This window comes from Caloenas nicobarica, chromosome 22 (assembly GCF_036013445.1).
Source record: "Caloenas nicobarica isolate bCalNic1 chromosome 22, bCalNic1.hap1, whole genome shotgun sequence".
Taxonomy (NCBI): Eukaryota; Metazoa; Chordata; class Aves; order Columbiformes; family Columbidae; genus Caloenas; species Caloenas nicobarica.
In genome coordinates this window covers 2,725,886-2,740,403 of record NC_088266.1, presented here as the reverse complement: position 1 = coordinate 2,740,403, position 14,518 = coordinate 2,725,886, and the positions used below count along the sequence as shown (strand labels likewise).

At 46.2% G+C, this 14,518-nt stretch overlaps 1 protein-coding gene across 1 annotated transcript; it reads left to right on the top strand.

Moving 5' to 3' along the window:
* The first annotated feature begins 2,761 nt into the window (after positions 1 to 2,761).
* Positions 2,762 to 13,033, top strand: LOC135997379 (ATP-dependent RNA helicase DDX19B). Its single transcript, XM_065649921.1, has 12 exons — positions 2,762 to 2,907; positions 3,797 to 3,845; positions 4,269 to 4,322; positions 5,201 to 5,336; positions 7,309 to 7,401; positions 8,001 to 8,103; positions 8,585 to 8,699; positions 8,863 to 9,040; positions 9,483 to 9,720; positions 10,797 to 10,959; positions 11,372 to 11,563; positions 11,979 to 13,033. Exons 1-12 carry the CDS (start codon positions 2,851 to 2,853, stop codon positions 12,038 to 12,040), a joined length of 1,440 nt encoding a protein of 479 aa, XP_065505993.1. The 5' UTR covers positions 2,762 to 2,850; the 3' UTR covers positions 12,041 to 13,033.
* Positions 13,034 to 14,518: the final 1,485 nt, after the last annotated feature.

Genomic DNA, 14,518 nt, shown 5'->3' with positions numbered 1-14,518 from the left:
GTCTCTTCCAACCAAAATGATTCTATGATTCTATTCTGTGAAGTAATGAATATTTAATTATAGAGCAGCAGAGTCTCCAGCAAAATCAAGGACCGTGTGCGGGTGGCTGAGCACACACACTGGGAACCCACCTATGAGGGAGAAAAGTCTTTTTCATGTACAGAAGACGCAACACAAAAAAAAACGTTTGTGCCTCCAACAGTCCCCAGATCCTTGAAAATCCTGAGAAATTATTGCAGCGGAGGGAGAGGATTAGGAAGGAGGGTTTGGAGGGATCTGCCTCCAGTCAACGCTGCCTGACCATGGGCAGCTCTCATTCCCTGTGCCTCCATTTCCCCACCTCTAAAATGGGTCTAATCCCCATGACATCTCCCCACGGGAGGTGTGTGTCCCTGCAAGAAAACATTACACTGGGAAGCACGGGCATCTCTTACTTTCTGCAGCTAAAGTGCCCATCGGCCTCTGGGACTTCTCATATTCCTTTTTATTTTTACCCTAATTAATTAATTAATGCCTCAGACTCGCTTTCAGCTGCCTGCTCTGTTCCCATTGGAAATCCCCTCGCGTTCAGCTCCTGCGTTCAGCATCCTCCTGGGCGCCGCGACGAGTTGCCATGGAAAAAAAAAAAAAACCAAAGCCGTGATGTCACCTCTGCAAATAAAACTGCCGGATGCCAAAGTTCATGTGTGTGGCTGGGGAGGGGGATCCCAACGGGCAGAGGGACCTGGGGCTCTCACCTCTGAAAAGGAATTAGATGGATGGGGGGAAAGCAACAGACAATAATACTTGCTCATCACCGGTTTTAGTTGGAAGGAAAACATTAAAAAATCACAGAGAAGTGCAATAGTGAAGGGTCTGGTCCTGCCTGGGTTAATGCATCAATATCAGCAAAACTGCATGAGGTCTGGACAAGATTTCTCATGCACAAAAAGAAATAACAGCTCAGATGGAAAGTTTCAAGCTGTGGGAGCAAAGAAAGTGGCTCTGTGTCTTCATCAAACCGGAGGGTGAGTACCGAGATGAGGAAGTCACCATCACCAAGGGAACTTCTGGCTGATGCCTATGGGCTTGGCCATTTTACTAGTCTTGCCGCATATAATAAAAATACAAATTAAAACCCTCCTCGAGGGCTGTTCCTTCCATGCAAGGTTCAAGGAAGCACAGACACTGAGCAGGGAACGACAACCCAGCGAGGAAATCCCGCAGGCTCTTCCCACACATCTTTCATTTCTGCTTCCCCTTCTTCTCACCTTTGTTCCAGAGGCTTTAAAGACCAGGTTTGATGTAGAGTCTAAGCCGGCTCCTGCCCTCTAGCAAGAGACAGGACACGAACGACTTTTCCACATTCCTGCCACTTCTACACCTCCGTGACGCATTCTGCAAACTTGTTTTTTCACTTACATTTCTGTTTCGGAGACGGAAAGAGCTGCGGTTCCTTCGCAAATGTCACAGCCCCACACCATGCAGGGGTCCAGGCCCCACACCATAGAATCACACAATTTCTTCCTCATGCCCAGCTGAATCTCCCCTCCTTTAATTTAAAACCATCACCCCTTGTCCTATCGCTACAGGCCACGCTAAAAAGTCTGTCCCCATCTTTCTTATCAGCCCTCTTTAAGTACGGAAAGGCCGCAATAAGGTGCAAGCACACATTGCCAAGCACAAGTACCCAGTATGTCACACTGGGAGCGGCAGGGAGCCAACGGGATCTGCAGGGACAGAGCAGGTCCTTGCTGGTTCCATCCCTCACATTTTCTCTTCTCTCAGTCCTTCGCAGCCCCCTCACTCATCTCTGCCACAAGGATCTCCGGGACGAGGGCCCGGCGGCCGTCCCTGCTCCACCGCAGCTGTGTGTCCTTCTGCCACGACGCCGAGCCCTCGCCGGTGCTGGACGGGCTGCAACAAGCGGATCCGGGAAGGGGCTTGGGAACATTCAATGCCAGCGCAAGCCTGAGGTCTTCATCGGATAGCCGGAGCCCCGGGGAACTGGGTAACTGGGGAGAGAGGGAGGCAGGGCCAGCATCACCTGTCCGTGCCGGGGTTTTGGTGGCGTTGCGTTGCCTTCTGTGAAAATTAGAGTCATAGAATCAAAGAATCATAGAATCATATCGGTTGGAAAAGTCCCTCAAGCTCATCGAGTCCACCCGTTCCCCACTGCTTGTCTAAAGGCAGCCAAGCTCTGTAAAGCGTGGAGCATTTTTCCAAGCAGGGAAATTTATTTTGGTGGTGGTTTTTTGGTGCTGTGAAGAGGTCAGTTATCGTGCTCCTAAGGATGGTTAATTTAAGTCCGTAGCAAATGTTAATAATTCGGTTCTTCCCTAAGGTTGGTGGGTATCGAAGCAGAGAAAGTAGCAAAGGGCTGTGATGAGAACAGCCGGGGAGGATCGTAGAATCATAGAATCATTTTGGTTGGAAGAGCCCCTTGAGACCATCGAGTCCAACCATAACCCAGCCCTGGCACTGCCCCATGTCCTGAGAACCTCATGTCCGTCTGTCCAACCCCTCCAGGGATGGTGACTCCAGCACTGCCCTGGGCAGCCTGTTCCAATGCCCCACAGCCCTTTGGGGAAGAAATTGTTCCCCAGATCCAACCTCAACCTCCCCTGGCGCAACTCGAGGCCGTTTCCTCTGGTGCTGGGGAGGACGGCCCGACCCCCTCCATCACACACCCCGCGGTGCCCCCGTTCCCCGCGGCCCCGGAACGCCCCGCTCCCGGAACGCCGAGCCCGCGGCCGCGCTTCCCGCCGGGCCGGGGCGGTGACTGCGGGCGGCGCAGGCGCGATCCCCGCGCCCGGCGCCATTGCGGCTGCTCCCGGTGAGCCCCGGTGCCACCGACCCCCCGGCCCGGCCATGGCCACCGACTCCTGGGCACTGGCCGTGGACGAGCAGGAGGCGGCGGCCGAGTCGGTGAGTGGGGAGCGGGGGGGGCCCGGGCTGGGGCGCGGGGTCCCGGGGCTGCGCTGCCGCCGCCCCCTCGCGGGAAGCAGCGAGCGCCGAAAAAAACCCCTTTTTCTCCCCATTTTCTGGCGCATCCAAGGGGTAGGGAGGCCGCTGTCCTTCCCCTTCGCCCGGGGCCCTGCTGGCAGCATCGCTTCGGGGTGTCCCCGGGCCTAAAGTCTTCCTTTAGGAGGAAAAAAACCCCTTTCTTCCTATTTTTAAAAAATAATTCCTGCCTCTTTTCGGTTTTTTGAGTCTTCAAAGGGCAGGGAGGCCCCTGTCCTTCCCCTCACCCCGTATCCAGACACAGCCCCGCTCTAGAGGGGGTCACTGAGCATGCAAGTCTTCATCCAGAGGCCAAAAAAAATGCCTTTTTCTCTCAATTTTTGGTGACAAGATTACATTTTTTTTAAGGCGCTGGGTATTCTTATTTTGCTGAGATGCTCAAGTGCTGCCCTGTAGCATGGAGAGCATTAACTCAGCCCCTGGACGTGCAGTAAGACCCTCAGGGCTCCTCTCCCTGTCATATTTTTGGGGTAAAACTAACGCATCCTGGGACAGCCCTTGGCTCCAGTTTCCATCCTGGAATGTACTTTTTTCTCCCATTTCCAGTCAGAAGAGCTATTAGGGAGCGGAGATGCAGGGCCAGAAAACAAGTCCCTTCTCCATGTCGCCCTTACACCTTAGAAAAAGTGGTATTTGTTTTAAAACTCTTGAAAACAAGAGCACAGATTTTCACTACGCGATAGTGGTAAAATCTGGAAACCTTGGTGAAAGCTCCAGTTTTCCCGGCCAGTAGTAAAATGCTGGTGTGGCAGCCTTTGAATTACTCTGATTTTGTGTTTTTCCTCACTTACAGTTGAGCAGTTTACACCTGAAAGACGAAAAAACCAAACCAGATGCCAACGGTGAGTTACAGCTGCTGAAATGGTCCTAGAAAGGGCGCGATGTTTTCCCGTGGGGTTTGGAGCGCTGCTGCCAAAGTAAACGCCCAATAAGGCAAGAAATTCCGGAAAAGGGAAACATAAAGCTGAGATTAAACAGCGGCGTAGACTAAATATCTGGCTCGCGTGGTTTTTTTCAGTCGTGTTTTGCTGTATTCAAGGAGCTTTGCGGGCAAAAATCTGTTGGCGTGGTTGATAAACTGCAATTTGGCCGGACAGAGCACGCGGTAACTTGGGTTTGTTTTGTGCAGTGATAGAGCAGGGTTGTTCTCAACAGGAAAATGAGCTGGTTTGTAGCTTTTCCCACAGTATTAAAGAGGTAAAATGTGGTGGGTGTGGGCTGCTTCTGAGGCCTGACCCCCCAAAAACCATCTGTTTTTAATTAAGGTGCTGTCATCAAGGCGGATGACAATGTAGAGAAGACGGAGGATGAGGAGAAGGGTAAGTGCCACCTTGAAAAACGCTTTGGCAAGAAAAGTTTTGAAGAAAATTAATTTTGTATGTACTTAAGCGAGTCTGCCTTATGTCTCGGGATGGATGATCTTGTCTCCTGCCCCAACGACTTAATTATCAGACATTGTCCTTCCTCCATAGTATTTTTAAAGCCTGTAAAAACTTGGGAGAGTCATAGATTAGAGTGGAGAGAAATAAGGGAATAGCAGTGTCCTCAAGGGCAGGATGGGATACAGGAGCAGTTGGAGAACCTGGAGCTGGAATTACTGTAGCAACCAACATGTTGCTTGTGTGAAATGGCTGTTAAGAGGTGGGTAACAGCTCTAAATCCTTCAGAAGGTGCCTTCAGAATGCAGATTTATTAGTAAGACCCCAAAGCGCAGCAGTTTAAACTGGTTTGATCTTGCTGATCCTCAGCCCTTGCTGTGTTTCAGCCCTGGGATCTCTCAAAGTACTGTTTGTCCTCAAACTTCCCTTAAAAAGAAAACAAACAAACAAAAAGGTGGCTGCCCACATGTCAGATAATAGTGAGGCTTTAAGAGGTTTTTAACCCTGTCCCACCTGCCAGGCAGATGCTAAGCTATAATATTTTAAATAAGCAGAGTTCTGTATCTGTTAAGGTCTTGCTTGCTTTGGTTTGTCTTGCTGGATATGAAACATGAATCTCTGGGATATCCTGACAGATGTCTCGCTCAGGAAGCTTTGGCTTGTTGATGCCATTGCTTTCTAATAGAGAATTCAATATTTTGATGCATCTCATCCTCTTTGACTGGCTCAGTCATGCAGCATTTCAGTGGGAGCAACACCTGACACAGGCTGTGATTTTATTTCTTTTTTTTTTTTTTTCTTCCCTCCTTTTTCCACAGAGGACAGAGCTGCCCAGTCCTTGCTGAACAAGCTGATCCGCAGTAACTTGGTGGACACGACGAATCAAGTGGAGGTGCTGCAGAGGGATCCCACGTCCCCTCTCTACTCCGTGAAGTCTTTTGAGGAGCTGCGACTGTAAGTCCTGTTACATTTCCTGGTTGCATAGATGATAACGCTTAAAAGTGCACAGGGTTCTGTTTCAAGTTACTGCAAATTTATCATTAATAAATTAGCATATAATTTATTGTATGATTTAAATGCAAGGGGAATTATTTTATCTTGGTGTTATGTGAAGGTTTCCCCCTGAAACAATTTGTTTTAATTCCTGGTCTGTGTAGAGCTAGCACCGCTTTCTAGAATCAGCTCTGGCAACACTATTCTGAATTTTAATGTATGGCTTTTGGTCTTCAAATGTACAGTGAGGCTCGTGTGTGGTAAAAGCAAGACCTTTTCTGTGTCGGAGGCATGGTAATTTTGCCAGCGGTTCTCCAGCAAACGCGGGAGGCTCGAGCAGGTGTTCCAGCAGCACGGCGGTGTTTTGGAAAACACGAGATTTGTTTTACTGGCAGAAGTAATGAACACAACCAGCTTCTGTTCCTCTTCTCTGAGGATTATTTGTGGAGGTCCAACAGCAGGGAATAGTCCGAAGGGAAAAGGTTATCTCTTCTCTGCCAGCGATACTGGATTTATGTACTACTAGTGTTGGTATTTTCTGACCCTTCCTATTGAATACCTTTACCGGTGGACCTTTTGAGTGATGATAGCTGTATTTAAGGCATGACAGATTTTTATATATATATATATATATATATATATATATATATATTTATGTGCTGAAGAGCCTGTGCTGTTGGGATTGTTGTTGGTTATATTGATGATCTCGGTTTTGTTGCTCTTTTGCAAGCTCCATGGGGAAGCGGGAGCCGTGAAATGTCAGGATGTCGTTTCACTTTGTTAATGGTAGTGGTTGAATGTCTACCAAAAAAAAATAACCAACCTGAGGTCCTGTAGTGCCTGTTAGACTAATTCCCATCTTTCAAAAGCCAAATAGTCTCAGTGAGTTAATGATGGGGGCAGGCAGACTAATTGAGTCTTCATTTTGTTGTTATGACTTGGTGTATCCTTGGCAACTGTTGCAGCGTTAGGGCAGCATTAGGCTTTGTATGTCCTTGCTTCTGAGCAGCACAAGGTTACGTTTTCAAAGAGCTTTTGTTCCGGCCATCGTCTGAAAGTAATGTACGATTTTTAAAAAGCACATTGGGCTGAATAGGAAGTTCTTAACAGTGAAAAATGGTGGGCAGGAAACCTATAATGTGCGTTGAAAGGAAAGCCCTTACTGAGCAGCACTGAGAGCACTCCAGTGAGCGCTGGGAGGTCATCGGCTAAGAGTTTGCTGGCACCATAACCTGAATTTTAGGTTGTTCTTGGATCTCCTTGTCTACACAAGTGTCTGCTGAGACGAGGAAGCTCCCTTGAGAAAAAGCGTTTGAGGACACACGTCGGTTTGAGCGCTGGGTTATAACCATGGGTGTAGTCCCGGTGAACTAAGCTTATCACTCATTTACCGGTTTTGTGCACTAAGACAAGATCGCTCTGGTGTTAAGATGTCAGTTTGTCTTACAGAATCCAGCATGACTTACTGAAATCTTTGCAATGATTCCACGATATTAAACTTCATTCTGTTCCTCCTCTACTGAGGTTGCTTGGTCCTGTATTTGAGTCTTCAAGGAGTGATAATTTTGGCGCTGAGATGAGGCATGGCTGAGGAAAAGGGATTGACCTAAAGGACGGGATTAATGTTCCCTGCTCTGAGATTCCCGGAATTGTCTGAAAAGCTGCTTCAGAACAAGAACCCAGGACTTGCCTCAGAGCTGTGACAGCCGATTTTCCATGTGAAAGGCTGATTTACCAAACTGAGGGGTTTTTGCAAACTTCTTTTCTGCTGTCACTTGTAGCTTCCAGGCACCGATCGTAGTCAACTTCACCGGTGTGATTAGAAAGAGGCAGCTCTAGGTCTGCTTGCAAGGGTTTTTCTCAGCTTTTTGTAGGAAAATGAAAACCAAATGTAGTTTAATAGGTCACGGTATGAGAACTCTTCTGTTTTCAGGAAACCACAGCTCCTGCAAGGAGTCTATGCCATGGGCTTCAACAGACCGTCTAAAATACAAGAGAACGCCCTGCCCATGATGCTTGCTGAACCGTATGTACACATAATTCCTACTCCCAGCACAGGAAGGATTTGAAAGATTCAATGTGCTATTACTGAGCTTTGTGGGGAGGATGGCGATGGGGTGAAAGTGTTGCCATGTCCCGGTGTTTCTGTTGTCACAAACTATGTGACAGCAGTCCTGGATTTGTCCTTTTCCTAGGGCTGGCACTGAACACGCAGCACCGTGGTGTTCGGCAGGGGTGAATCCCATTTTCCTCGTCGGTGTAGGGAAAAATAATAAGGCTGCAATGGCACATAGCTCCAGAAATCTTGGCGTTGTGGGAGCAGCTGAGATGCTGCGGTGCCTGCGTGGCTGGGAAATGTTAAGACACGAGGGGGAGATGTGCAAAATGGAAAAGTACCACCAGATAATTGCAGTTTGTCTTCCAATTCTCCATCATCAAGCTGAAAGAGAGAGTTGGTAGAGGGTGGAAACTAACTTCTGCCCCATTAGGCACCAGTCCGGAGCGGTGGTAAATCTAAAAGGTATTAAAATGCCTTTCGCGGCGTTTTCTTTATCTTTCAACCCCATGAACACACTGTCCAGGTGGTTTGTCTGGTTGAGCTCACGTCTGGTATGTGTTCTGCAGCCCACAGAACCTGATCGCGCAATCTCAGTCCGGTACTGGCAAGACAGCTGCCTTTGTCCTGGCCATGCTCAGTCGTGTTGAACCTGGGAACAAGTATCCACAGGTAAAGTTTCTGGGCTGCGACTGGTTTTGGGGGGTTTTGTGGTGGTGCAGAGCTGGGCTGGGCTTCTCTCGAGACCTTCAATACTGAATTTGGAGCTTGATGAACTCATCTCTGTGATGCCGTTTATATAAAGTGCCTTTAATGCAAAAGACGTGGAATTTGGTCACAACTTGTTCTATTCAGTCCCTCCCTTGCGTCACTCAGGATGCCATTGCACTGTGAGGAGTGAATGGGGGGGATATCATTCTAGGAGCAATTAAATCAAGAAATATTGCGGGCTGAACGGGGTTAAGTAAGTGGAATTTGCGATGGAAATTATCAGTGATGACAGAGCAGAGAATGCCCAGAAAGGGACTTTTGTAACCCGATTTCCCTCTGAGATGTTTGAGCAGTGTTATTAAGGCTACAATTCTTCCCTTTAAAAATGCTGTTCCTATCTCTTGTTGGTCATGTCAAACGCGTTATCCCTCTGTCCCTCCAGTGTTTGTGCCTTTCCCCAACCTACGAGCTGGCACTTCAAACAGGAAAAGTGATTGAACAAATGGGAAAGTTTTATCCGGAGCTGAAACTTGCCTATGCTGTCCGAGGCAATAAATGTGAGTAAAGTGAAACGCTGCTGATAAATGAGACAACGATGTTCTTTGGGTACAATACAGAAAACGAACAATCAGATGGTGAAATAGGCTGGTTTGGAGAGGGGCAGTGCATTTCAGCGTCTGCTCAGCCATCTTAGGAAAACTTTCCTTTCTGTCCCGGCAGTGGAGAGAGGTCAGAAAATCTCTGAGCAGATCGTAATCGGCACACCCGGCACTGTGCTGGACTGGTGTTCCAAACTGAAATTCATAGATCCCAAGAAAATCAAAGTGTTTGTTTTGGACGAGGCTGATGTGATGATAGCAACCCAGGGCCATCAGGACCAGAGCATCCGCATTCAAAGGTAAGGACTCTGCGTACACTGCCTGAGGTGATTTTTGTTTCTTTCAGTTATAGCTATTTCATAACGTAGGGACAGCAGGGCTAGATTCTTGACCGGTGTCTTCACCGATAAAGCAACAAGATTAAAATGATATATTTAGCTCTAATCCAGAGGGTTAGTAGAAGTCGAATGTCAGGGGATGACAAGCAGTTTCATTTTCTTACGGAATAAAAAGCCTGTCCCTGGAGCAGGGTTTATTCATTTTTTAGAATGCAAGGCTGGATGCCAGTGGTCCATGGGGGAACGATCAGGTGTTGTTCAGATTAGCGTTAGTCTTTCCAGCCACTGAAATAACTGGTTTTGAGGTTATTGTTCTGCTTTGCCCGTAGCATTTAATCCCATTGGGATATCGGGGTGACGGCGTTGCATGGGAACCCTGCCCATTTTGCTCTCTCTCTTGCAGAATGCTCCCCAGGGACTGCCAGATGCTTCTGTTTTCAGCCACTTTTGAGGATTCTGTGTGGAAGTTTGCTCAAAAAGTTGTTCCTGACCCAAACATTATCAAACTGAAGCGAGAGGAGGAGACGCTGGACACAATTAAGCAGTATTATGTTCTGTGCAATAACAGAGACGAGAAGTTCCAGGCTCTCTGTAACATCTACGGTGCAATCACCATTGCCCAGGCCATGATCTTCTGCCACGTGAGTCCTTTCGGGGAACGTTAGTCCCAATGACCCCGTTAGTGTCTGCTGGTGCTAAAAACCTGGCAGGCGTGCTTTTCAGAAAGAAACTGAGAACAGGAATTGTCCTTTTCTTTGGCTTTTCTGGCTCCCTCTTTGAGTGAAATCTCGAGAGTCACAATAGCACCAGCTAGTTCGTTTTTCTGGGTTTGTGCATCCAGGTAATTTTTATCTTTGAAGTCCTCTGAAGCAAAGATCAGAGTAATGCACAGTTTTCCAAAACCAAAGTGTTACTCAGAACTACTGAAAAAAACCAAAAAAAACCAAAAAAAAATACCACCAAAACCCTGAGGCTGGAAAATGGATAAAAAATAGGGCAGAATGAGGGATGAGAAAGTCTTGTCATTCTGCAGCCAATACGTTATTTTTCCTGGGACTCCATTTCCCTCAAGTAATTGGTAATAAACCTTTGGGATCTCGCTGTGAATCATACTGGAACTGCTTTTTTTTCTGGAAGCCACCATAACTCATAATAAAAAGAAACCCCAGTGCTGACAGCACCAGAACAGCCACGCAAAGCTAGCTCAGACAAGATAAAACCTGTATTTGGATTGTGCTGCACTGTTCTGCTTTTACACTGTCTCGAGATGTAATAATATCAGACATAATTGGAGCTCAGGAAATGATCATAATTGGCAGCTGTTTAAACCAAGACTATGTAGAGCCTCTCTTGGATTTCACGACGACATTCAGCTCTAACCCTGCCATTTTCCAACCTGAGTACTTTTATTTTCTTGACAATGCTCTTGAATTTTAATGTATGTGTGTAATCCCTCATAGAGTGAAAGCTGAGCACCAAGAAAACACATTCTTTTTTTACGGGTTCCCGTGGTGGCAGATGCACATTTTTCTATTTCTGATATGAGAGCTGGGAGCACAGTTTTTAGCGGAACAGGGGTGGGCGCAGCTCTTAGGAGCCGTTTCCTTTTGAGATATAAAACCTGAGCAGCCGCGCAAGCTTCCAGCCGACCCCAGAGAGGTTTGTTCCCGCTTTACACCGTTAAACCTTTCTCCACAAGCCTGGCTTTGCATTTTAGACCCGGAAGACGGCGGGCTGGCTGGCGGCGGAGCTCTCCAAGGAAGGCCATCAGGTGGCATTGCTCAGCGGGGAGATGATGGTGGAACAGAGAGCTGCTGTGATCGAGCGTTTCCGAGAGGGCAAAGAAAAGGTGCTGGTGACCACAAACGTCTGTGCCAGAGGTAGGACACGGCAGAGCGGGGCCGAAGCAGCAATTCCTACAATAATACACCATTTGCTGAAAGAATTTACATCCTCAAGTGTTCCAATCTGGACAAATTAGGGGTTTTAAAGTCATTTCTGACTGTGTCTGTGCATCTAAAGGTGCCTGTGGGCAAACGGAATTAATTCCTTGTGGGCCTCCTGCAGCTTGAAATGCAAAAGTCCATCCTGGGAGAATTTTATGCCTCTGGCACCGAGCCTGGCTTGTACTGCTGACCCTCAGTGTTTATTTTAAAATAAACATGTTCTGAAATACAGAAATCTGAAAAACAGTGAACTCCAGTAGGAATTTGTGTTGCAATTTGACATCCTAGAACAGTTAAGTACTTGGTTTAACTGTAGTTGTGTCATCTGATGCTTTTTTTTAATCAGGGATCGACGTAGAGCAAGTCTCTGTTGTTATCAATTTTGACCTTCCTGTGGATAAAGATGGAAATCCAGATAACGAGACTTATCTGCACCGGATCGGGCGCACGGGTCGCTTTGGGAAGCGAGGGCTGGCGATTAACATGGTGGACAGCAAGCACAGCATGAATATTCTCAACAGAATCCAGGAACATTTCAGTACGTACCCTCAGACTTTCTTATTTTTCTAAAATTAGATGTTATTTCTGCAGAATTTTGCCAAGCTGTATACTGAGCGGATCGTTATTGCACCTTAAACTGATCGCAGAGGAGCACATCAGCTTTTTGTGTCGTGTCACTTGGGTTTGTGAACTGTGACATATAGTAGGTGTGGAAATAAGTAGTTTATTTGATGGATAGTCCTTAAAATGGATGTTTCAGAGATGGGTAAGATTCGAATAATGGGTAAGATTCGAATAACCGGATGGGCCTTTGATAAAAGAAAAAAAAAATTATGTTGTAGTTTTAAAACTTGACAGAACATTTCACAGATAAACCTGAACTCAAGACCAGCTAAAAAGAGCAGCTTTCCCTTCTCTGTGTTATGAAATCTTATTTTCTCATCTTTTCCCAGACAAAAAGATAAACAAACTGGATACTGATGACTTGGATGAAATAGAGAAGATAACTAACTGAAGCACAGCTGCTGGAACTGGTGTGTCCCCTGCTGTGGAAGCTCTCCCACTACAATTGGATCCACGTTCAGATTGGCACGCCTTGCGGCTAGTCCCGAAAAGGACTCTTTAAGATACAAGTACACAAAAATTACCTCATTTAAAAAAAAAAAAACAAAATTGCAGTCGGACTTCAAATTGTGCAACTATGGGGAGGAAGAGGAAATGTTTACAGAAGCTTTTAACATTTCTTAGTTTAGCCTTAAAACGGGAAGTTCTTTTGAATTCTGAGAAATCCACTTGCCAAAAAATGGGCAATGTGGGATTACCTGAAACAAATTTTTTAAATGAAAAGCTTTATTGCCTTTAATTGGAATAAAGTTCAGCATGAACCTGATCAGTTAAAATTCAACAGCCAAATATATGATGGAGATAAGAAAAAAAAAAAAAACCACAACAAAACAAGGCAGCTGTTTTTTGGCTAAAAACTCAACTTGTACAAAATAGGATGTCATTCTCTCTGGCGCTCCCCTGAGCTCTCTAAGCCTCATTTCTGGCTTCCTGATGGATTTCCCCTGCTTTTCCTTACGTAAATTGTCCCGAGGATGTCTCCAGTAGCTCATACTCACAGGTGCCGTGTTGCTTTTGCTGGGCAGGATTTTCTTTTAATTTATCCTTGATTTATTAGAAAGGCCGCTGTACGTAACGCGGTGCGGTGCTGATGTGCTCTAGAAATTCATCTGAAGCCTTTACCGTCGCCAGGGTTTAGGTAGGTGGGGAGGGAGGGGAAGTGTGAAGGGAACTGTACTAATTAATTTTTGGAATAAATTCGCCTCCATCGAATGACCGTTGGAGTGGGGGTCGGTCACCTTTAGGCAGGTGCTGCCAGTTCTAAGATGCTGCTGTGAAGCTCAGTGTGAATAACGTCCAGAGCTGCTGGGCTTCACCGATGAGTAAAAGAAATCAAAATCATGATAGCTTGTATTGACCAAAAAAAAAAAAAAAAAGAAAATAAACCCACAACTTTTAGAACACCAAATTTACCTGTTACATTATGTTTCAGTACCAGAGTTTTGAGTTCAGATTGCTCAGCCAAATTGCAGACGGGAAGCGCTCCACTTCCATCGTGCTCATCGTACAAAACAGGTCGGCGGTCCCTCGCCCCAGGGCGATCCTTGCCGGAGGAGGAAGGATTTGCTTAATTCTGTGCTCGGGTTTTTGGTTGGGTTGGGACCATTCTCGTGCGCACAGCTGAAAGCCTGCGGGTTGTTCCCCCCAGCCCGGTTTCCAGGAGGAAAGGAGGCTCCTGAACTAGATCTTTAGGGTGCACAGTTCTTCTTTGGGGAAAATAAAAAACGGGACACGCGTGAGCAGCCATTGGCTTGCTACTCAGTGCAGGAATCACTTCAAAACAAATGTATAAATTGTAAATTTAACTAGGAAATTTTCTTTGCAATTTTGGCCATCATATTCTGTTCAAAGACAGGAACATGGATCCTTTTACCAAGTAAAAAAAGGCTCATTTAAAATGTACCTAAAATTTTAGGAAATTGTGCACCCTTTTATCAATTTGTATAAAGGCTTTAGTGAAAAAAAACTGTTAAAATTAAACTTTTTGTATTCTGGGGTGTATCTATTTTTATTCTGTTGGAAACCTATTTAAAGTGGCAGGTGAGTGAGTGCTTGCGTGTCGAGTGGAAGACTTGTTTCAATCACCTACTTTCCTAGTACAGCAGAATGACCTCGTGACAGCAGAGTATTGGGTTGAATTGTCATGAAAACTGCTGCTGGTCCTGTGTGCTGTTTCTAATGTACTTTTAATTGGAATAAAGAACACATACTGAACGATGCCTCCGCTTACTTCTCCTTTAAATACCTTGTTGTTTAAAAGCCTTAGGTAAGGATGTTCCAAGCCTGGAGTGCCGATGAGTTTTCCACTTCGACCTTCTCAGGGCATCCCGTGACTCAACTTCACCTGATTTAATGCTGAAATTTTTAAAAGCTTCCCCCAAAGCAGCTTGTTAAACGATACTACACGATAAACAAGGTCAGGTAAATCCTGTTCTTCCTCCCCGCAGTGTCGATTTTGCTGGACTGGGCAAAGTTGCTGCCAAGACCTCCCCTGTGTCCCCAGAAGATTTCCGAAGAGAAGAAAAATGGGGAGAAAAGAGCTTTTTTCCCTGCAGTGTGCTAGATCAAGACTTGGTGTAGTTTTCAGACAAGGAAAATCATTAAAATGCACATTTTTGAAGCTGCTGTAGCCTTGGGTGAGTTTGTTAGAGCACCAGGCTCATTCAGCTTTATCTTAAATGAAGATATTCAGGAGGAACATACTCCAGCACAAGAAGTGCTGTCCACTGAGATCCAAGTTGCTTTTATTCCTCTGGTTTTTGTTAAAGCATCGGCCCCTGTTCACTCTCAGAGCTGCGTGGTGGTCGCTGTATCTGGTTGGTAGCAGGGAGCAGTCCCAGATCCAAACAGCTGCTTTTTGGTTTTGTCG